The sequence below is a fragment of the Melozone crissalis genome, unplaced genomic scaffold (assembly GCF_028551555.1).
Source record: "Melozone crissalis strain CALT ecotype California unplaced genomic scaffold, PUWL_Pcris_2 ptg000007l_1, whole genome shotgun sequence".
Classification (NCBI taxonomy): domain Eukaryota; kingdom Metazoa; phylum Chordata; class Aves; order Passeriformes; family Passerellidae; genus Melozone; species Melozone crissalis.
The window spans coordinates 7829346-7852213 of record NW_026535785.1 but is presented as its reverse complement, the minus strand read 5'-3'; the positions used below and the strand labels follow the sequence as shown (position 1 = coordinate 7852213).

The following is a 22868-nucleotide window of genomic DNA, read 5'->3' as shown; positions in this document are numbered from 1 at the left end:
GGGCGGGGGGGAAGGGGGGGACGGACGGGCCCGGCAGGCTGGGAGATGTAGTCCTGGGCCGCCCGGCGGGGCTTGTGGGACTTGTAGGAGGCGAGCGGGGCCGCCTGCGCCCCCTCTCCCACCGGCATCTCAGGGATCCACCCCGGTGCCCAGCCCGGGACTCACCCCGGCACATCGGCACCCCCCAGCCCGGTGCCCAGCATGGGAACCCCCGGTACTCAGGCACCGGGATTCACCCTGGTACCCACCCGGCGCATCGGCAGTCCCCTGAACACCCCCGGTACCCAATGCGATACCCAGCTCGGTACCCATCCCAGAACCCACCCGGGGCACCGGCACCTCCGGACATCGGCACCCCGGTACCCATCCCCGTTATCCATCCCGGTATCCACCCGGCGCGCCGGCATCTGCCGCTACCCACCCCGGGACGCACCCAGTGCATCGACACACCCCGGTACCCACCGCGTACCGATCGCACCCCAGCACCCACTGGCACCCACCGGGAACCGACACCCGCGCCCCCCGCCCGGGCATCCCTTCATCCTGCAGAGAACCCTGCGAGGAGCAGGACTCGTGACAAGGGTGACGCAGGGCACTTAGGGGTACACACTGCCGCCGAAGCCCATTTTAGGGCAGAAAACGCCAAACCACCATTCCCCCTTGGCAGACCCCCCGAGATGGGGGAAAGGGGGAGCTGCACAGGGGTGGCTGTGCCTTTAAGGGGTCCGTGCAGTGCACGTTGGGAACTGTAGTCCTTCAGCGCAGAGCGCCCCGGTGGGACTGAGGGGATTGAACTAAACATCCCAGCAGGCCCCGCGGGGCCAGGCTGGGCAGGGGCGGTATTTATGGCGGCGGAGTGGAGCGCTGTTCTCCTCACCTGCCGGCAGGGCCATGGCGGCGTGTCCGCCCTACAGCGAGGCAAGTGGCGGGGCGGGCGCCCCTTCTCCCTCCCTGTGCGCGGCGGCGGGACCGGCTCTTGACGCCGCCCGCCTCTTGTTTGGCAGAGCTGGAGGTGCGGCGGCTGCGGGGCGGGCTGGGCCCGCGCCCCCCCGCGCTGCTCCTGGCCGTGGAGGACCCCTGGGCTCGCCTGGGCAGCGGCGGTGCCACCCTGAACGCTTTGCTGGTGGCGGCCGAGCACCTCAGCGCCCGGGCCGGCTGCACGGTGAGACGTGACAGCTGCTGGTGGGTCCGGGGAGGCTGGAGGTGCGGGGGCGTGCCTGTCCTGTCTCCACTGACTGTCCCCGGCTGTCCTCTCCCAGGTGGTGACCGCTGATGTCCTGAGGGACGCCCGCATCCTCATCTTGCACATGGTGAGAGCCGACCTGCAGCCCAGCACGGGACCTCTCATTGCACCCGCTCCCTCCCGGTGACTCCCCATATTCTCCGTCCCACCAGGGCCGCGATTTCTCCTTCGACGACTGTGGCCGTGCCTTCACCTGCCTGCCCGCTGAGGAGCCCGGCGCCGCTGCCGAAGCGCTGGTCTGCAACCTGGACAGCCTGCTGGGGACCATGACACACCGGGTCTGTGCAGCCTGGGGACGGGGCCCTGGGGCTGGGTTTGGCTCCCAGCAAGATGGAAGCGGTGTTGGGTTCCTGGGCTCCTTCCCTGCCGTCCCTGGGCACGTGGTCCTTCTCTTGGCAGCTCTGTGTGGGCTCCCCGCCTGGCGTCTGGGTCTGCAGCACCGACATGCTCCTCACCGTGCCCTCAACACCAGGTGAGTGGCTGGACACTGGCCTTGCTTCCAGCACCTGCTTTGGCGTGGGATGGGGTTCTGTGAAGCAGCAGCATAGCTGGTTCAGCCTGTGCTGTGCTCCCATGAGGGTGTGGACGTTCAGCTGTTGCTGTCCTGGGCGCGGTTGGGAGCATCCATTGTGCCTGCAGTGAGGTGGCCAAGGCTGGATGCTGCTGTCACTTCCACTGCTGTGGTCCAGGTTTTCAGTCAGTTGTGCTCAGTGTGAGTACATACACTGGCCCAGTGAGCCCTGGTCTCTGTCCCTCCCCTCAGGGATCAACTGGGATGGCTTCCAGGGTGTCCGAGTGATCGAAGTGCCCGGGAGCCCAGCATATGCCAGGAACCATGGGGTCTACCTCACCAATGAGCAGGTTGGGGCAGCTCACCCTTCAAGAGGCATCCCTTGGAGGTGCAGGGATCCCCAATCCTTGGATCCCTTGGATGCTGAGGTCACAGCACTGCTGTGGCTGCTTGGCTTGGGGTTCCCTGAAGAGCTCACTGGGGTGGTTTTGCTCCTAGGGGCTGGTGCGTGACATCATCTACAAAGGCACAGAGGCCCAGATCCAGCAGTGTGCAGGGCCAGATGGCACTGTCCCACTGGTATGGCATGACTCAGGTGTTGGTGACCCTGCCAGCCCCATGCCTCGTGTCACCACAGCTGCAGCCTCAGCCCTGATGTGCCTGGCAGGTGTGTGGGATTGTTTTCTTCTCCTCGGATGCTGCTGAGCAGCTCCTGGCCACCCACGTCATCCCTCCTCTGGACGCCTGCACCTACATGGGGCTGGACTCGGGGGCACCACCCATCCAGGTGACAGCTCTCTGTGGGGGATGGGACCTTTGCCACACAGGTATCACTGCTGGGCACCCCTGTAGGGTCTGTTTGCCCTCACACTGCCAGATTAGGGTGGGAGAGGTAGTGGGAGGGAGCACCCAGTCGCAGGGTGGGGTTCAGGATGGCTGGACCCAACAAGTCCCTTCTCTCCCCAGCTCTCCCTGTTCTTCGACATTGTGCTGTGCATGGCAGGGGGGATGACAGAGGAAGGTTTTGTGAAGAGTGGTGGTGATGCCAGTGTGAGGAGCGCCCGCTCCGTGCTGTGGACAGCTCTCCGTGGCTTCCCTCTTAGTGTGGGTGAGTGCTTCCTTCCCACTTCTAGTGGAGTGTCCCTGCCCAGGCAGTTGCAACTGGGTGATCTTTAAGATCCCTTCCAATCTCGACCATTCTATGATTTTGTGCTGCAGCGAGTGCATGTGATGTGACCCATTCCTGGGCCCTCTTCCCTGCATGGGTGGAGATGGGGTGGTCAGGGTCTGATGGTCATCTGTGTCACCCCACAGCTGCGGGTCCCCAGGTCTCCACTCCTGCCCCTTTAGCTGGGGATGTTCAGCCTGGCTCACATGAATCCTGACACACCCACTTTTTTGTCAGTGTGCTGAAAGCTCTCCTGTCCCCCCCAGCCTGCATTCCCAACGCATCCTACGACTACATGACCTCCTCTGCTAGTGACCACATCCGCAGCCTGACCCACCTGCCTAGCTCTGCCGGCCACCTCCACTTCTGCAAGACAGCCCATTCCCATGTGGATGTATGTCCTTCCATCCCCAGCCTTGCTCATGTGCGTTTTTTGGGGGCTGCTCTGGGCTGTGTGCCCTGGTCCCACGTGTCTCTGTGCCCTTGGCAGCAGCCCTGTCTCCTGGAGGATGGCTCTTCGGTCACCAACTGCCTGCTGGAAGGAGCTGTGCAGCTGGCAGCTGGCAGTGTCATCCAACACTGTCACCTCCAGGTACCTGACTAGGATGGGGGTAATGCACAGCTCCCTGTGCACTGAATGGGCAGCAGGGTGACATATTGGTGCTTAGGATGGAGGAACCACAGCTCTGAGATTTGGGGTGCCCTTCCTCTTTGAGGCTGCGTTTTGACTGGTGCTGCGCACTTTGGTGGCTGTCACCCTCTGCAGGCAAGGGGATGAGGTTGTCACTTCTGGCCTGTCCTGAGCTGGAACCAGGGCAGACCCTCTCCTTTGGGGGCTCTGTTACGGTTGTGAGCCCTGCAGGCTGTTGCCTGGCCTGAATTTCTGTAGTCTGTGTTTCTGCAGCCTTGTGACAAAATTACATCCTGTCACCTGGCTTGTGCTGGCACCAACTTGTTTCTCAGGGTGGTTGTCCCATTCCAAGGTCAGGATTTGGCTCTGATCTGGGACCAGCCATGCCACTGTTGCTTCTTCCTCAGGGTCCCCTGGTGATTGGTCCTGGCTGCCTCCTCTCGGGCCTCGACGTGGGCTCCTCAGCAGCCCTGCGGGGCTGTCCCCTGCGTGACGTTGTCCTGCAGGGCCACCACGTCCGGCTGCGGGACCTGCCCTGCCGCGTGTTCACTCTCACCGGCCGCCTGGACGACTGGCAGGTAAGGGGGCAGTGAGGTGGCACAAGGCTCCCAGCAAAGCCAAAGTGTGACCAGCCCCTCTGTGTCCCTGCAGAGCCCTGTGGAAAAAGCCACCTACCTGAACATGCCCTGGGCGGAGTTTTTCCAACGGACGGGTGTGCGGTAGGTGCCACGTGTCAGGGTGGGACAGGACACCCAGATCCTGAGGTGTCATGACCACCTCAACCCATCCCACATTCCAGCTCCCCCCATGTAAGGTGTCCTCGAGCCCCAGGGCCGTGCTGATGGTTTCTCCCTCCATCAGGGAAGGGGATCTTTGGGATGCCGAGACACCGCGGAGGAGCCGCTGCCTGCTCAGCGCCCGGCTCTTCCCGGTGCTGCACGCCCGCGAGGCGCTGGGGCTGCAGGATGTGCTCTGGCTGCTGGGCCTGGCCATGGTGCCCAGTGAGCAGCTGGCACGCTGGAGAACGGCCTGGCGCATGTCCTGGCAGGAGCTGCTGCCCTGCCTGGACACGGAAGCTGAACTGGGTGCCCGCCAGGCCCTGTTCTTCCTGCAGGGCCAGCACAAGGTGCGGCGGGTGCTGCTGGGGCGCCAGGACAGCAGTCTCCTGCCGCTTGCGCGCAGTGCCGTCCATGAGGGCTACCACAAGGCCATGCTGGACACGCTGGATGAAGGTGAGCTGGACTCATAAGCTGCATCTCTCATTATCAGGACTGTTCAGTGCTCCCCACTGCCTTCAGTGGTCCCCTCCACTATTGCAGGGGTGTACCTGCAGGGCATCCATCAAGCCTGGGTGGGTGCAAGCCATTCAAGTCCTGCTCACCTGGGGATAGCTTATGGCAGAAGCTGGTTGGGGTCCAGTGCAGCTTGGCTGTGCTTTGCGACCTCCTTTTATTTTATTTTCTAGTCGCCTCCACAGCCGGTGATGCTGGTATTGCAGCACGGGCACTTGCCTGTATTGCTGAGGTCCTGGGCTGCATGGCACAAGGGGAAGGGGGCTTGCGGAGTGGTCCTGCTGCCAACAGGGAGTGGGCCTCAGCTTTTGGGCGCCTGGAGAGCGGGGACATCGCTGGGGGTGTCCAGGAGCTGGCAGCTGAGCGGCAGAAGTGGATGAGCCGGTGAGGCTGGGGCTGGCAAGAGGCAGCTGCCCCATTCCCATTCCAGGCATTGGTACTGTCATGGAGATGTGGCAGTGGGCTCAGCATCTCTCTTATCCCAGGCCAGCTCTGCTGGTAAGAGCAGCTCGGCACTACGAGGGGGCCGAGCAGATCCTCGTCCGGCAGGCAGTGATGTCCTCGTGCCAGTTCATCACCGTGGAACAGGTGGAGCTGCCACCCTTGGGCCACTGGGTGCAGGCAGTGTGTCCAGCCCGCCTGGACCTCTCTGGTGAGCACATTCCCTGAGTCAGATGATCCTTGTCTCACCCATGTGGTGCTGGGCGGTCAGGAGTAAGGGTGCCCCAGGAGGCTGATGGTGAGTGTTGCAGGTGGCTGGAGTGACACACCCCCCATCACCTACGAGCACGGCGGGGCCGTGGTGGACGTGGCAGTGCTGGTGGATGGGTGCCGGCCCGTTGGCGCCCGGGTGCGGCGCATTGCCCAGCCGGAGCTGCGCCTGGTCACCCTCAGCGGGACACCGCAGGGCAAGGTGGTGGCAGACCTGGTGTGCCAGGAGCTGGAGCACTTACAGGATTACTGCCAGCCACATGCACCAGGTGAGGGGTCACCTGCCAGCCTGGCTCTGTACCTGCAGTGTCCTGTTGGTGCCAGGATGGCCCTTTTTGGGGCCGGTGGGATGAGGGAGCAGGTAGCACAGCAAGCATCAGCTTTACTTCTCTTTTGTTTTCAGGAGCCCTGCTCAAAGCTGCCTTTATCTGCACCCAGATTGTGCAGTTCCCCTCACAGACACCTTTACAGGCCCAGCTGATGGAGAATTTTGGGGGTGGATTTGAGGTGCACACCTGGTCCAAGCTGCCCCATGGGTCTGGCCTTGGTAGGTTTGCAGGGAAGGGGCTGGGTAGTCCCTCACTGGTGCCTGGGAGTGTCTCCTGCTGCTAGCACCAGGATGGGGCATCCCCCTTGCTACCCCCCAACCCCCAGGGACGCAGCAGTGCCTCAGTGCCCTGGCCTTACCTGTGCTCCCTGCAGGTACCAGCAGCATCCTGGCAGGAGCAGTGATGGCATCACTGTACCGAGCAGCAGGGAAGGCTGCCAGCACTGAGTCCCTCATCCATGCTGTGCTGCACCTGGAGCAGAGGCTCACAACAGGTAGGGCCTGGAGGAGCAGCTGACCCACAAGCTGGGAGTCCCAGCAGTGACTGACAACCCTCTGCCCTGCAGGGGGGGGCTGGCAGGACCAGGTTGGTGGGCTCATTCCTGGCATCAAAATCGGGAGGTCGAAGGCCCAGCTGCCACTCAGAGTGGAAGTGGAGCAGATATCAGTCCCTGATGGTTTTACCCAGACTCTGAACGATCACCTGCTGCTGGTGTACACGGGGAAGACTCGCCTGGCCCGCAACCTGCTCCAGGTAATGCCTGGGTGCCTCTGGGTGTCACAGGCTGGCCTCTGCTCCCCCTAGCCTTTCATGGCATCCCCTTCACTTGTGCAGAGCTTTGGCCCCCCAGAGGGAGCTGGCACCCAAAGGCCGTGGGTGCAGCACTATTTCCCCAGGTGCTGCCAGAGCCAGGAGGACAATGACAGGGACATTTGGCCTCTTGCAGGATGTGGTGAGGAACTGGTACGCCAGGCTGCCCTCCATCGTGCAAAATGCTGACGCGCTGGTGAGCAATGCTGAGGAGTGTGCCCAGGCCTTGAGGCAAGGTGTGAGCCCCCTTCCCTAGGCCACGTTGGCCCTTTTAACAGCTGAAGAAAACAAACTTTCCCAGGGAGAGGCTGTGCAGTTTCAGAGGGGAAGAAGGCTGGGGGGGTGCAGGCTCTTGCAGCTGCAGAAGCTTCAAATCCTCCCCCGAGCCCACCCTCACCAGGCAATACCCCAAAATTCAGGCTTGAACAAAGATTTTGAGGAAGAGGGGGTTAGACATGCTGAATCTGATTGATTAGCAGTGCACCACTGGTGACAGGGCTGGGGGCCCTGCCTGGTCAGTGCAGCGGGTTTGTTTGGCTGCTGCAGAGAGGAAGCAGGAACATTAAAGCAGGCAAATCCTCCCCCTGTGGAGGATTAAAAATAGCAACGTGACAGAGCTGGGGTTGCCTGCTTGGCCAGCAGAGCTGGGAGGAACTGGAAAAGAGAAGGCAGAATTTAGCTTGGGCTGAGCATGTTTCTGTCCTTTGGGTGAGAAACAGAGACAAGTAATTTGCAATATTCCCTCCTCTGCAGGTGACCTGATGCTCCTTGGCAGGTGCCTGGAGTGCTACTGGCAGCAGAAGAAGTGCATGGCCCCGGGCTGCGAGCCGCTGGCCGTGGGGCGCATGATGGCCGCGCTCCGGCCCCACGCCCACGGGCAGTGCTTGGCCGGGGCTGGCGGTGGAGGCTTCCTTTACATCTTAACCAAAGCCCCCCGGCAGAAAGAGGCTTTGCAGCAGATCCTGGCAAACACTGAGGTGAGCTGTGAGCCCCCACTGCTGCAGGCAGTGCGCAGCATGCCCACAGAGCATGAGGAGCATCTCTCCCCACCACACATGGGGTGTGATTGCTCGTTGTTCCAATGCCCTCCCTGGGACCTTGCAGGTGAGAAGGGGTCCTTGGCTGGCTCCTGCCCCAACCTGTGACTCTCTTTTTCTAGGGACTGGGCAACTTCAGCATCCACAGCATTGAAGTGGACACGGGTGGTTTCTCTGTGGAGGTCGTGGGATGTGACACCAAGGACAGTGCTCACCCTGGAGGGGACAGGGCTGTGTGAAGGCCTTCAGCCCTGGCCCATTCCTGGCAGATACCCAGAACAAGTGCAGGGAAATTCCCACTGCTTTTAAGGGAAACTTCTTCAGCCAGCTCCATCATGTGCCTTAGGTCTCCATATGTCCTTTTTGTGCTGCTACTTGCCCCAGAAGCTAGAGCCTGGAGAAGTTGTGACAAGTTGTGCAGGCAGGCAAAACTACCCCTGCTGGGTGGCCTTGCTGGAGGGACAGTTTGCTAGGGCCTCCAGCCTGATTTTGGTGTTTCACTCCAGTTTTTACAGTTCTCCAAAGGGAACAAGCTAGCATTTGTGATGCTGCATCTAGCAGGAACCTTCCTGCTCTTCAGCAGCAGGGACCCAAACTGACAGTTCAGCATGCAATGCTCCTGCACCAGGGATGCAGCTGGATGTGGAATCAAGACCCTCTCCTGTCCTGAGGCACTGTTTCAGCAATGAAATAGTGACTGGTGAAAGCAAGTTACTAGTCCATACAGTCTGAATAAAAAAGATGGTTCTCAGCATGTGTTTGTGCCCCTCTGTCCCTAGCAGGGCTGCTGTCTCCTCACAGGACAGCAAAGGCCCAGCATTGCATGGGAAAAGCTTTTCCAGGGGTGGGAATGGCAGAACCTGCATGCAAGGGCTGGTCTTCCCCTTCCCTGGCCCTGGCTGAGGGAGACAGCACAGGACAGCAGCCACAGAAGGCAGCCAGGCAAGACAAGGAAGATCCTCTGGATGCCCTGGCACAGGGTAGAAGAGAAGAACTGGAGCAGAGCTCTTGTCCCAGCTCCCTCCAGGCCCACAGCTGAACACACCACTGGAGACTGCAACTCAACCAAGCAAGGTTTATTTACAGAGTAGCTGTACAGAGCCAGCAGGGACACAGCCCCACTTCCTTCAGAGGCTTTCTAGTGATTTACCAAGCACCTTCCCAAGGAAATCACTCCTTTTCCCTTCCACAGAACAGTTCCCATCACCACCAGGAGAGAGCCAGGGCTCAGCATTTGTGACTCCAGTAGCTGACCCTTAAACTGGGGGCACAGAGGGAACACAGCTGCAGCAGCAGACCCATATTTCAGCCCCACCAGCCTGTGGCCTGCAGGACAGCAGAGCACAGGGAGTCAGGAGCAGGCACTGGCCTGTGTTCTGAGAAATAGCATCATCCCACTCTCAGCATGAGAGATTCCTCTGGTGCCTTGTTTCTGCTCCCACAGAAGGATGGCAGGTCTTCTCACCGAGCCCAGGAAAACCCTTTGCTCCAAGGAATGCGAGCAGAAGGGCAGACATCATCCCATCCCCACAGCCTCAAACAGGCAGCCCCAGGACAGGATGTGGGCAGGCTCCAGGACTGCAGCCTCAGCTCCAGCGTGGTGCTGATCCAGGCTCTGCCCAGCTACAGGCGCAGCCGCTTGATGTCCTCGCTGCGGAAGTCGATGCGCAGAGCCAGCACCTGCCGCACCTCGGCCGGAGTCAGGCGCCACGTGAGGGGACCCGAGTTTGGACCCCAGTAATCCAGAATCTCTGTCACCTGGAAAAACAGGGAGCTGTAAGAGATGGCTCAGCACAGACTATGCTCACAGGTAAGTTTGAACTCGAGCACCATCAGACACAGGGAAACTTCTCCAGGTTCTCCACACCCTGTGGGTGTGATGATATGTAGATGAACTGACTAAAGCCATGTGCAGTGCAGTGGTGTTCCCACAGTCCCCCAGTAAAAGCAGACCAAGTGCAGCTCACCCTTTCCAGGTTGAGGATGGTGGCCATTTGGGAAAGACGGGCAAACTTGTCACGGATAGTCCACGTGGTGACTGTGGTGAGATAGGCTATGAGGGACCTCAGCTCCTTGTCAAACTGCAGACCACCAAGCTGTGGGCACAGAGTGAGATCTGTCAACTCTCCAGGCAGACCATGGGGTTGTGCCAAGACACCAGTTAAAATCACAGGGAGGCAGGGGGAAGTCTCTGAGCAGGCAGGTCCCAGTTAAACCATTTATTGCAGGTAGGGTGGCTTATGTTTAGACCCACCTTAAAACCCAGTCCCCTTATTGGTGCCAGCTCTTCTCAGTCCCATTACCAAACCCACTTTGTCCCTATGGGTGCTGATGTAAAGGCATCCCTGAGCTGGTCACTGGTGGTTGGAGAGTTTCTTATAGGGTAATATTTGAGGGTAGAGGGTAATATTTGCATCTGCCCTGCCCCATCCTTTACTGAGAGTTTGCAGTCAAGACAGACTACAAAGTACAGGAGTGTTTTGCTTACCCTGCTGAAGGTAGATTTGAGCAGCACTTTCTCCAGTTCAATAGCTATGAGACTGGTCATAAGCCCAGTGAGAGTATCATAAATCACTGGAGACAGTCCAGCCTGGAAGCAGAAACCTGTGTCATTCTTGTCAGGAAAAACTGAGCAGAGGTCCCTAAAGCCCAAGGCTAGGAGAGCTTACAAATAAGGACTTGCAGGCTTGGCAAGTGGGGAGCAGCACAGAAGTGATCCAGGTACTCCTTGGGGCCTGCAAGCAGGCTTTGAGAATTGCAGGAGAAGGGAGTGACTGGATCCCTACGAGCCCTGCAAGGCACTGGAGGACACCTCTGCTTGCCAAGCAAGGGAGGAGCTGGAGGATGCCACGTGGAGGTCTGGCCAAAGCCTGGCAGGCTGCCACCTCCTCCTCTCACCTTGAACTCTGTCATCTGCTGTTCCAGATTGACGATGAACTGCTGCACCCAGGGATCGTTGGCCTCATAGTCACTGAACTCCTCCTGACAGTGAAATGCAGAAAGGAATTGTTTACAGAAATGCAGAAAGGCATGCATTTTCAGGCCACATTGTTTATGTGGCCTGAAGTAAACCACAGCCAATGGCCCAGAGGACAGGAAGGGAGGTCCCTCCTGAAGCTGCACTTCATCCCTTCTGCTCCTCTGTAGCCAAATGTCCCTTTCCAGGCTCAGCTGCAGAGCAAGATCTGGGTATTTTACTGGTGCTCTGTGCCAAGCAGATAACCGAGGGGAAGGAAACAGAGGCTGCTCTGACTGTGCTGCTGAGCAGAAGACAGAGAGAGCTCAAGTACAGCTGGAAGCAGAGAACACAGAGCCTCACCTCCTCGATGTTGTGGGAGACAGAGAGGAATAAGTTGATCCATGGCTTCACCTGGGGTTTGATGGCTGTGCTGTTGAGCTCATTGAGACCTTCCTGAGCAAGACAGCAAGAAGAAAGGACAGTGAGGCACAAAATCCTTACAAACAGGCTGTCTTGATGCTGCTCCCCAGCTTGGGAAACTGGCCCACAGACTTGCACAGGAAGCTGCACCCAGAAGGCTCAGATCCCACACTCTTCCGGTGCCGGAAGGCTCTGAGGACACCATGACAAGAAGAGGAGGAAGGATGTTGGCCCAGAAGCTGCTGTTGTGCTGACTTGTAGTGTGGTCTGAAGGGCTTGTGCTTGCCCACCCCATCCCACACAGCTGCAGATTTCCTGGCAGGAGTGAGGCACCTGGGGTAGGTAAAAATGCAAACTCCATTTTTCACTCAGCACCAGCCAGGGCACTGTGAGTGAACTCAAGTGATGCCTCCCACCTCCACTGCAGCTTAGCTCAGTAGGAGAATCTAAAAGGAAGATAAAAGCTGTAACCACAGTTAGTTCCCTGAATTAATCATAACCCCAGCACATGCCATCTCCCCTGAGCAGCAGGCTGTCAGCAAAGCTGTTCTGTCCCCTGTGATGAGAGCTCTTAAAGCCTCTCCTGCCAAGCTACCCCTCTTTGGCTCAGCAAGGTGTCACGAAAGCTCACTCACTATGAAACTGTGTCGGTTCCGATTCTGACTGGCATTTGATAGAAGATTTTAACTAAAACTGGCATTTCTGAGGAGGCCCTGCTGGCAATTGTCCTTTTCTGAGGCAAATTCAGTGTGTGTGTGACTCAGGCAGCACAGGAGCTTCCTCCTCAGCCTCTTGATTGCTTTGCAGCCACTTTTAAAACCACAGTAGAGTCAGATTGGAGAGTGTTACTCCTTACTGATAAGCTCTTTGGTTTTAATACTGACCACAGTCCCCAGGAGAGTTTGCTGGCAGTGCTGAACTGAAGGCATCTGCCTGCGCTGAACTGCAAAGCCAAACAAAAAATAATCTGACCCCTTCATGAAGTACAAAGGCAAACCTACTTAAAAATATTCTCCTTTGCTTGGTTTCTTTCCACATGAGGTACTAGGTCTTCCTGCTTCTCTCCCTGCCAGAGACCAGTGACATTTTAGACACTGCAGGCCCCAGCATGCCACAGGAGACTGGATTTAGCCAGAGTCCTCTGTTCCATGCTGTGGAAATTTGCATTTGGGAAAGAAGGAGAAACCTGAGAAAAGGGCAGCTCTTCTCTACCAACAGCCTGTCTTCAGCATTACTTAGTGAGGCTGTGGATAACTTGACAATGTACTGTGCCACGAGGGAGAATGGAGGAGATTGAAATGCTATTAATATTTCTTTTCCTGAAAATGCTGAACCAACTGCAAGCCCATGCTGAGTGAAGACAAATGAAGCAACATTTCTTCTGGCTCTGCAGCTGCCTCCAGTGCTTTTTATGCAGCTGCCAGCTGGTGTGGTGTGTAAACGGGCTGGGGCTGTTTCCATGCCTCAAAGCTGACTGATTTGCTCCCTCCTGCACCCTACTCAGCACTCCTGGAGTCAGACATGGTGTGGCCCTAGGCTGGAGTGATTCCTGCCAGAGTTCTCCCTGAAGACACCAGCAGCCAGCAGTAATTTGGAGAGACACTCACCTGCAGCAGGTCACGGAATTTGTTGGAGACAGCAGCCATGTCCGAGAGGCAGCTCTCAATCTTGGCCTGTGCCTGCTCACCCCCAAATCCTTGGCTAAGCAGTTTGCTGCAGTCACTCTGCAGGGAAGAGATCCATGAGCAAGCTCCAGATTAATAACCTGGGCAGTTTTTATTCCTTTGTGTTGCTGAGCTCTGGCTGCCCACCAGCGTGTGGGACAGGACAGGAGCCCAACCCTTGCTCCTGCAAAGGCAGAGGCTGCTGGCTCCAGCTGAGGGGAGAAAGGACAGCAAGAAAAGAAGCCAGGGGCTGTCTAGCCCAGTATCACAGAACTGCAGACTCTCCATGATGCACAGGTTATTCCTGCACCAGGTCAGTCAGGCTGGAGGAACTGGTATTTCTGGCTGCTACTGTCAGCTGGAAATTGCTCTGCCAGCTTAAAATTCCTTCCCCAAGGCTGGAGGGCAAAGACCTCAGGAACTCGGGCATATCAAAGACCAGATGGTTTACATGACCCCTGCTTCCACCAAGGGAGGATATTACAAATTTGATTGAGGAAAAAACAGTAAAGAATAGAGACTGCACCTCCAAAGTCTTCTTTAGGGTCATGATGTTTTCACTGCAGACTTCCACATTGTTTAAGGTCACCTGAAAAAAACCCAAAACAAACCCAAGCTGGATCAAATGGAATTTCCCAGCACGTCACCCCCAAATCCACACATTTAATCCATGCCCTGCTAACAGTACAGACTGAAATGCAAGTTCTTAAGGGACAGAGTTGCTACTGTGAAATCAAAGCACTGCAGATTCACTGAGCTGCATGAAGCTAAACTCCAGCAATGGTGCACATGTGCTGAACCCCCAGCTAGAGTTCAAGACAGTTTACTGCTTTTCCTCAACATCCTTCTACACCAGAAGAGCCACCAAACCCACCAGAAAGGACTGCTTGGCCTCGTCCGTGCTTTCAATGCCTTTGGTGTCGAACTTGCCCTGCTGCAGGCTGCTGTGCATGATGTTCACAGCACTGGTCACCCCTCTCTGGAAGTCCTGGAAGGTTGTGGCTGGGAATCCCTGCTTCAGCTTGTTGTACAGAACCTCCCTATAGGCAAGCAGAACATACCAGGGTTTAGAGCAAGCAAAAAGAAAATTATGCTCTGTACCTGGGGACAGCATTCTGTCTGAGATCTGACCTGAACAAGGTAGTGGAACTTCAAAGGGGAAAAAAATGCTGGCAAATATCTCCTGACAGCATCAGAGTGCTGAAAGAAAAACATAGCCACCCACTTTCTGAGCTTTCCTGAATGTCCTTCCTGCAGCTGCCTGCTGTCTTCAGACACAGCTCCTCACTCCCACAATGGAATGAAAAATAGCAGGACAATTTCTGCAGTCTCACCCAAGTTTGAGTCATCAAGTAACCCACAGTACAACTAGGGGTGACCATGTACCCTCAGGCAGGGTAGTACCCCAATGCTACAAGGCAACTCCATCTCACAGGGTTTTGGGCCATCAGGTTCTTTTCTCTGTTTGTCCTACAGGTGGGTCACCACTACTGTGAGAAAAGATGCCCAGATCCAGCTTCCCACATCTGCCACTGCTTCCTACAAGGATCTTCCATGGAGATGACAAGCCAGAGGCTCAAAGGCAAAGAACACAAGGAAGACCATCTGCCAGCAGCTACTGTTTGCAGAACATGAGGTGGAGGCCCCTTCCAATGAACCTGGTGTGCTTTCATTACCTGAAGTCAGACTCCAGCTCAGTGGTGGAGTGGTTGATCATAGCACAGAGACAATCTATGCTGGAGCTGGACAGAGCACGCCCAATGCACTTCTTCACTATATAAAACACATCATCCACCATGCTGGAGGTGAGCTGGCCCTTCTCATAGCTGTCCATGGCAACAGCCTGCAAAGAAAGCTCTCTCAGTGAGTGCCCTGAGCTCTGTGAGCAGCTCTGCCCCAGCAGTGCTGAGAGACCAAACTGCCCATCTGCCCCCTTCCCCCTGCACCCTGTGTGGTGGCTCCACTCAGACTAGGCTGCAGTAGCCCATGGACCTGGAAGATACCTGGGGTATGTCTGAAGTCAAAGTTCAGAAACAACCACTTGCTTTTCAAGGCCAAGGGAAACAAAAGACTCTCCCAACAACTGCAGATTTGCCATGTATGCATATCCCTCCCTTGGGATGCTCACCAGAGGACTGAGGAGCACACACAGAAAAGCATCTAAGAGGTTTTTCCCCACCTTGTTGACAGTTTCCCTCATGAAGTATTCCTCCATGGTGATGTAGTAGCCAATGAGCTCTTGCATGGTGCAGCTCAGCAGACAGTTGTTGAGGAGCTTGTCCAGGTATTTTTGATGCTCTGTGGAACAAAAGAGAGACCTATCAGCAGGAACCCAGGGCCAGGAGGCAGCTCCACGGAGTCCCCTTGCTGCTTGTCTCATGGGACCCAACAGACACACACCAGCCAAGCCCAGCCTAAAACAAATCACAAGCCTCAACTGTGGAGCTGAAATTGCTGAGCTGGATTTTGCAGGTAACTAAAGTGATTTCCAGAGCTCCACAGAGTACCAAAACCCTGAGCCTTTCTTTTTTTTTTGTGGTCTCCACCTTCAGGATTTGTGCCTGCAGTGACCAAATGGCTCTTCCTCTTTTTGGGGACTTTACTTTGTTATACTCTACAATCATTCTTAATGTTGGTTTTCCTGTTAGAGGGAACAACCAGTGCTGAAAACAGGTTTGTAAAGTCTAGGCTACACAATGATCTTCCACAGAGCACTCCCAAAGTGTCTTTGCAGACCCTGTGTCCCTCTGCTCTGCCACTAACTCAGGTATATCTCCATTTCTGGCTTTGATAAGCAGAGCCTATGAGTATTGGTACTCAAGGTGTTACCTTGCTTTACCTCCTCTGAGGCCATGGCATCTCCCACCTCAAAATCAGCTATGATTCGTCTCTTGATGAACCTCAGGTAGAGCTCACTGCGGGCATTCATCAGAGTGACTTCTGTTAAAATAGGGTCAAGCTCCCTGGAAGAAACAGCAAGAATCAAGACAACAAGACTACAAAAGGAGAGGCACTAATTTAATTCAGTTAAGTAGTGTGTTCTCTGTTCCCTTACTATGAGATCAGTACTGCCCCTTTCCATCTGTTGAGAGGCAAAGCTCAGCAGAATAACTGGTATGTGCAAAGCACGCACACATACAATCAAAATACCTCCTGGGGGAGATTCTGGGGGATATCTCTACAATTGTTTTTTTCTCACAAACTCTATTCCAAGATTTATCAACACTCCCCCTCTTTTTCCTCATAGATTTGAGGACATCCACGTTGAAATCACAGTGGTAAGGACTGCAAGACTCAAAGCAACCTGATGTAACTTCAAAATGAGTCCTGTTTTGAGTGGGAGGTTTGACTAGAGGTCTTCATTAGTCCTTCCCTACCTCAGTTTTGCTACAATTCCATGAGCCCTGTGTAGCCAGTGTTAGAAATGCCTGGTCCCTGCCATCTTCATGTGTGTGGTTTTGTGCACAGACTCATGTGTTTCTCTGCAGATGATGAAGAATCTGTTTAAGCTCAACAGCTCAGGAAATGTGAGATAAAAAAAAGCATGTTACAATGCAGAACACAGTGTTCAGATCAGAGATGACTGAAAAAAAGAAAGACTGACACATCAGCTTTTTCATCAGTGTGCACAGAAGAATTTTACAAATCCTACTTGGATTTGTAAAATCCATGGTGCACAGGTGGGAGAAGGAAACACTACCTTTATTTTAGAGATTAAAAAAAAAAATCAGAAAACTGAGATGCATGCAGAGTTACTCAGAGCAAATAGTAAGTAGAAACATTAATTATGCAGGCTCACAGATAGATCTTCCTTGAGGAACCTGTTTTCTTTCAAGGCATGTTTCTAAGTCAGGCAGTCCCAGAAGGGCTGGGTGCACTTTCAAATGGCCTTGCTTAAGGGTTATGTAAATATTTACGATAAGAAGAAAAGAGGGAGATTGATAGCACTGCAGTTTGTTGTCAAGAAACTGATGGTATGGAGCTGCTGCAGCAGCAGTACAGATAAGGTAAGATTCAAAGATTTATTCCTGCTTCTGTCATAAATTATCTATCTGTCAAACAGCTGCTCTGTTTTGTGGGCTCCAAGGGCTGTACTCTGGCCATGGAAGGGCAGTGGGCACTGAGTTAAAATCTCAGTCCTTCATGTGCAGGGATATCAACAGCCCTCCAGGAATGCTTAGAGCCAAGGCTTAGAATTAATGACTAAGCAAAATAAAGCCCCACTACAGAAGCTTCCTTTACAGAAGGGCAGTGAAGGGCACCTAACAATTGGATTTTTAAAATTAATACCCACAAAGCTTCTGGAAGAGTGGGAGAGTTATCTAAATGTTAAGTAGTGTTAATAACAACTCCAGAGTGAAAGGTTAGAGAGCATAAAGAGTTTTTCTTTGTACCTTGGTTCAATCTTCTCTGCAGAAGAACTTCTCATCATGCTATTCTGGACTTGCTGGAACTGCAATCACAAAAGAAAGGGAGTCTTTGCTGATGACTTGTACTCTCTGAGGGTAACAGGAATGCTTTGGAGGAAGCACTGCCAGAGAAGGGAATCACATAAGTTCACTTCTTCCTCCTCCAAGGCAGAGCTCATCCCTCCAGGAAGGGTGGTGGGATGGGACTTGACCAGAGGCACTCAGGTATGTGACCATGACACAGGAACAGCAGCCCTCTGTCTAAGCAGGAACAAGACAGGGGGGAAGGTGTACTGAAAGCACCCTACAGACCTGCACAGCACAGAGTGCCCAGGGTGCATTTACCATGCTCCAAATGAATCCTTCTCTGCTTCACAAAGCAGTTACAGACTGAACCCCTTCAGCTATCAGGGTAAATAAGGAGTAAAGCAAGGATTCTCTCAATACACAAGGCCAAACTCTGCTGCCTCTATGGCAGTGGGAACCCACAGAGCTGTCTGGAGGGCACACCTGGCTGCCTGAGGCAGCCTCACACTGCTCTCACCTGCCTGTGGTAGTCCCTCTCCTTGATGAACTTGTCCACCACCTTCTCCACCTGGCGGTCGCACTCCACCTGCAGGTGCTTGATGAGGGTGTAGAGCCTCCCTGGGCCATAGTAGGTCTCCACAATGGGCTGGTGGGTCTCCACAATGCGAGCAATCCCTGCAGGGAGGGGACACACACTCAACCAGCAGTTCCCAGAGCACAGCAGAGCTCCACAGACCAGACCTGAAAAAGGATCATTCACTCCACAGATAGAGTACAGATCTCCTGGAGCAGAAGCCATCTCTGTGTCCCTAAAGAGAACTCCTGCCATGCCCTGTGTGCCAGCTCCAGCTGCCCTTCAGCCCAGCAAGATACAAGGTTTGAAGCTTCCCCAGGACGAAGCCACACAAGCTAAATCTGGCAGGGGGCACAACTGCCACCCAAATGCAGTCCCAGCTTTTAGCACCTGCAAGGCTACAGGGAAAAATCAGCCCAGGGAAGGCTCTTGGGCACACACTTGCTGCAGAGAGCAAGCATTAGCAAAGGCAAGAACTCCTTGGAGGAAAAGCTCATCCACAAGGAAGGATGTCTACAATATTGCCTTCTCCTCACAAACATCTACTCCAATAGTTAGCAACGCTCCCCCTGCTTTTAACACTACTGGCAAGAAGGCTCTGCTGGTGCCAGGCTGGGAGAGTAACTTGGCAGGGGTACAGCCTGGAACTAGAGCAGATTTCACAGAGAAGGTGGTTAATCACCATGGGATCTCAAGTACTGTCTGTGGCACTCCCACAGAGCATTCATATTCCCTTCTCTGCTTTCAAGTTCCCATGGTGCTTCTTGAAGAGCCAGGCCTGGAGGCACCAACAGCTGCTCATCCCTAAGGGATGTGATTTGTTTGTCTGGAGAGCTGCAAGTCTGAAGAAACCTCCAGGGAATATCCATTTGTTTTGAGGATGCAGAGAACAGGAAGAGTCTGATTCCTGGAGGAAGCCAACAAATCCTTTGCAAATGCACTTTGTGCCTGTACAAGATGTACACAGGAAAACTTGCTTATTGTGATGCCCTCTCCTGGTTAGAATAAATCCTACCAGTTGTGTCCCTGTCCCTCGAGTGAGACACCTGTAGCTCAAAGGAGAACAAGGCATTTTGTGAGCTGAAATTGAAAGCATTTAAATTGATGGACAGTCTCATCATGGACAATTTGCAATCAATCAGGAAGGAGGAAAGGAAGATCACCTTCAAAGAGGAGTGTCAGGGTGTCTGCAAAGATGACAGCAGCTCGACGGTCACTCATGTCTGTCCCCATCACCAGCTGCAGGTTCTCTTCCGCTTTGTTGGCCACCTGCATGGCAACAGGACCAGTCAGCTGAACACCCAAAGGTATTCTTCAACCCACAGGTCCTCTGTCCTTGCCCTAGAGAGCTTTCACTGGCCTTCCCAATGCAAGGGCTATTGCTGTTGCTCCTCCTTTGAACAGGGATCCTGTTCTCTCTTGTGGAAAACTCAAGGCTCAAGGAAAGGCAGAAACTTGTTCTTCTCTTTCCAGGCTCATTTGATAATTTTTAAGTAAGTGCACAGAGCAAGACACAGACACCAGAAAGCCCATCCTAGCATACAAATGCAAGGAGAGATATGAACTAAGGCCAGTGCTATTTTCTAAGGTGAACAAGCCACTGCCAAAGTCTCCTTCCACAACATCTGTTGACAGAGACTGGGTTTTGCTTTCCCCTTGGTGTCACAGAGCCTGTTACCTGCTTGCAGAGGTACTCAGAGAACTTGCTCAGCCCCTCTTCATGTAAGCCCAGCAGAGGAAAGATCTTGAAGAACCGTTCCACCTGGGGCAGGTCTCCCTGCTTCATTGCTGTGTCAAATTTCTCTGTGACAATTGTCTTCAGACGCTGCTCTGCTTCCTGCAGGAGCTTCAGGTTGGCATCAATTATTCCCCCTGGTCAAAAGGACAGAAAAGAAACAGAAAAGTGACAGCACAATGTTAGTATTGTATCAAGGGCTACTTTTTCCCCAGGAGAGAGAGCAGCACTGTGCAGCCCCAAGATGAGAAGGCAGAAGACACACTGGAATTCCTCTACAGGCACAGACAGGCTGGTGAGAGATGTAATGTTGTGATTTTGCATGAAGGACAACAACACATCCACTGGGATTTTCCTCTTAGGAATCTACCAATTTACCCCCTCATTTCCAGTTGCTCTACTTGGTAGCACACCGTGACACAAAAACAATTCTTGACAGAGCCTTCTCCCTCACTTCTGGCCTGAACACTTTGTGCTTTGCTTAGTTAGCACCTGAAATACTGAATTACAGCGGTGTGCCAGGAGCTCCCTTTTCAATTAATGATAATTCTGGTGTAATAATGCTTCAAAAACCTTCACCCCTAGGTCAGTCTATAAAATACTAAGATCTCTGGCCAGCATTAGATTTTCTGCTGAAAAGAGGAGAAAGGAGCAGCCTCTAGGTATCCATTGGAAAGGTGACTCATGAGCATCTCCTCACAAACAGTGCTTACCCTCCTTGCCCTGACGACTGAGCTCAATCACTGACTTGTCCAGGGACAGATAGCGATGGATGTGAGCTGCTGCTTGTTCATAGTCTTCATTTCTCAGGGCTGTCTGAACTCCATCCATGCAGAACTTCAGGTCAAGGATGTCATCAGCTCTCTGAATGGCCTGATAGAGGCGGTTCTGAAAGAAAGGCAACCAGTGATGCTTCCAGCTGTGGGATGGACAGGGAGAAGGAGCTCTCAGAAGGCAGTGTGAGGGAAAAAGAGACTGAAGCACTTCTCTATACACAAAAACTACTACATAAGCAAAAATCCCACACTACTTAAAAAGTGCTAAGACCAGTGGCTCCACAGGATGAACAGTATATGTCAAAACTGAGGCTGAACTTGGAGGTCACAGCTGTCTGTAACAAACAGGCAGAGACCAGAGAGGACAGCACACATTATCTGTCTGATCTGAGCAGTTGTACCAAGTGCTGGCATTGACACCCCTCAGCCTGTCCCCAGACAAGGAATAGAACAGCCCAGATTCCTGACCTGGCTTTGGTGACAATCTCCACTGTCCTCAGCACTGTGTAGCTGCCAAGATTGCTAGTAACTCTATTCAGGGTATTCTACCAGGAGCTACATGGACAGGAGGGGATGCTGGAGAACCAGCCAATGTATGAAGGAGCATCCCTGGAAGTGTTCAAGGCCAGGCTGGATGGGGCTCTGAGCAGCCTGGTCAGGTGAAAGGTGTCCATGCCAACTGCAGGAGAGTTGGGAACAAGAGGAGCTTTAAGATCCCTTCCAGCCCAAACCATTCTATCAGTCTTATACTATGCAATACCCAGGAGCCCAGAAAGACACAAAAAAAGAATCAAAACCACAGCAGCTTCCAGCCCACCAAAGGCAGGGCACATCTGGTGTGCTGTGAGCACAGAACACACAAACACAGCAGCCCTGCATCTAAGCAGGAACAGACAGTGGGGAAGGGGTACTGAAAGCACCCTAGACTGGCACAGCACAGAGTGCTGACAAGCCCCAGCCCCTCAGCCCGTACCTTGGCGAGGTCGAGCTGCCGGACCTTGCTGCTGACGTTCTCGGCCAGGTTGCAGGTGAAGGTGACCATCCCTGCCAGCTGCTGGGCATCCCCCTCAATCAGCTGCAGGCTGGGGCTGAAACACACAGAGCTGGGCGTGAGAGGCACACAGGAACCACCTGGGGCTGTGCAAGGAGCATGGCTGTCTCTCCAGGAACAGCTGGGCCTGTCACAACACTGCCACTCATTCCATTGCCTTCCTCTGGGAGCAGAGCAGGAGGAGAGGCTGCACAGAGCAGCTGTGCCTTGCCACCACACAGGGCAGAACGAGCCACTGGGCCCTTGGGACATTCTCCACTTCTGAAATGGAGATGAAGGCTGGAATCCTTTCCTTGGAGCTCTGCTAGACACAAAGGCCATTCAGGATGATTTCCCAGCCTGCCTGCACAAGTTCACCCTGAAGGGCAGTAATATTTGTTCACACCTGGCACAGCCTGGCACAAGACACCTGATCCAACAATTGATGCTGAAACCTGGCACCCTCTGAGATAACACTTTCAAAAAGCTTTTGAGTCTACACCAAAACAGGTCACTCTGGGTGAGGGCACAGCTGGGAAGAACTGGGGATGAAGATCCAACTCGTGTTCTCAACCACAAACTGATTTAAAGTCTGATATTTTCTGAGAATGGATGTTGTGCTTCTGCTACAACACTGACAGGAGTCTCTGGGCCATGCAGCAAGGAGAAGGAAGTGGGTTGGAACACTAACCCCATGCGATGAAGGGCAACCATCTTATTCTCTATAGTGCTTTGCTGCTCCAGGAGGGCATCCAGCTCTTCCTGCACGACTTTCTGAAAAAAATTAAAAAATGAAGGAGGTGTTATGTGACTTCAGCTCTCCTCCAGACCAGCAGTTTATCACAGATGCTATATCCAAGCCAAAGACACAAGGCATTAGTGCTTCCAAGAGCTCATATGACAAATAAATCCTTTCTAAGCTCTCTTAAATCCTCTAAATCTTTATGATTTTTCTACTTGAAAGCATCGGTTTTGGAATCCTCATCACACCGCTTTTAAGTCAGATATCCCACAAACTCCTCCCCTGGCTGGGCTTCCAGTGCAGGAGATCCCAGAATCTTCAGGCTGCTCGCGATTCAGGGATCCGCGGAGGCGACACCGACCCAGGGGCGGCTAAGTCCGTGTCAAACGCCTCTAGGGAGTGCGCAGCAATGAGGGGCACAGTGACAGCGGGGTATCCGCTTTTCGGGGCCCCGCTGCCTCCCATGCCCGGCCGCACACACCTCCTCCTCACACAGCCGGCTGTAGGCGGCCTCCAGGTCCGCCAGCTCGGTCAGCGACTGGATCCGCTCCATGGACAGGGCGGAGGCGGCGGGGCCGCCGCTGTCACCCGGCGGCGCCTTCGGTCCCGGCGCCGTGGCCGCCGCCATCTTGGCACACAGCTGACGCGGTCGAAACCACCGTGAGGCCCGGCGGGACCGTCAAAGGCGGTGCCTGACCCTCGGTACCGCTCAGCTCCGCCTGGCGGTGAGGGAAGCTGACGCTCCTGCAGATCTCCATGCTAGAAGGAGGCTGAGGGTTTTCTTGGGGGGTTTCTTGGTG

At 54.3% G+C, this 22868-nt stretch overlaps 2 protein-coding genes across 2 annotated transcripts; one reads left to right on the top strand and one right to left on the bottom strand.

Annotated features, from left to right (window-relative positions):
• Positions 1–891: 891 nt before the first annotated feature.
• Positions 892–8483, top strand: FCSK (fucose kinase). Its single transcript, XM_054269616.1, has 23 exons — positions 892–922; positions 1005–1162; positions 1260–1310; positions 1396–1521; positions 1643–1715; positions 2007–2104; positions 2253–2333; positions 2422–2541; positions 2721–2862; positions 3189–3316; positions 3413–3514; positions 3961–4131; positions 4205–4272; positions 4415–4785; positions 5019–5229; positions 5331–5497; positions 5598–5825; positions 5960–6103; positions 6259–6378; positions 6451–6638; positions 6832–6931; positions 7449–7672; positions 7855–8483. Exons 1-23 carry the CDS (start codon positions 892–894, stop codon positions 7969–7971), a joined length of 3219 nt encoding a protein of 1072 aa, XP_054125591.1. The 3' UTR covers positions 7972–8483.
• Positions 8484–9168: 685 nt separating this feature from the next.
• COG4 (component of oligomeric golgi complex 4) lies at positions 9169–22701 on the bottom strand. The gene is made up of 19 exons (XM_054296249.1): positions 22550–22701; positions 22018–22100; positions 21270–21384; positions 20234–20408; positions 19464–19657; positions 18949–19054; positions 17729–17886; positions 17170–17228; positions 15605–15738; positions 14955–15073; positions 14452–14618; positions 13650–13815; positions 13302–13364; positions 12719–12835; positions 11052–11144; positions 10631–10714; positions 10221–10322; positions 9700–9828; positions 9169–9490 (listed from the first exon to the last, which is right to left on the bottom strand). The coding sequence occupies exons 1-19, from the start codon at positions 22694–22696 to the stop codon at positions 9356–9358; spliced, it is 2346 nt and encodes a 781-aa protein (XP_054152224.1). The 5' UTR covers positions 22697–22701; the 3' UTR covers positions 9169–9355.
• Positions 22702–22868: the final 167 nt, after the last annotated feature.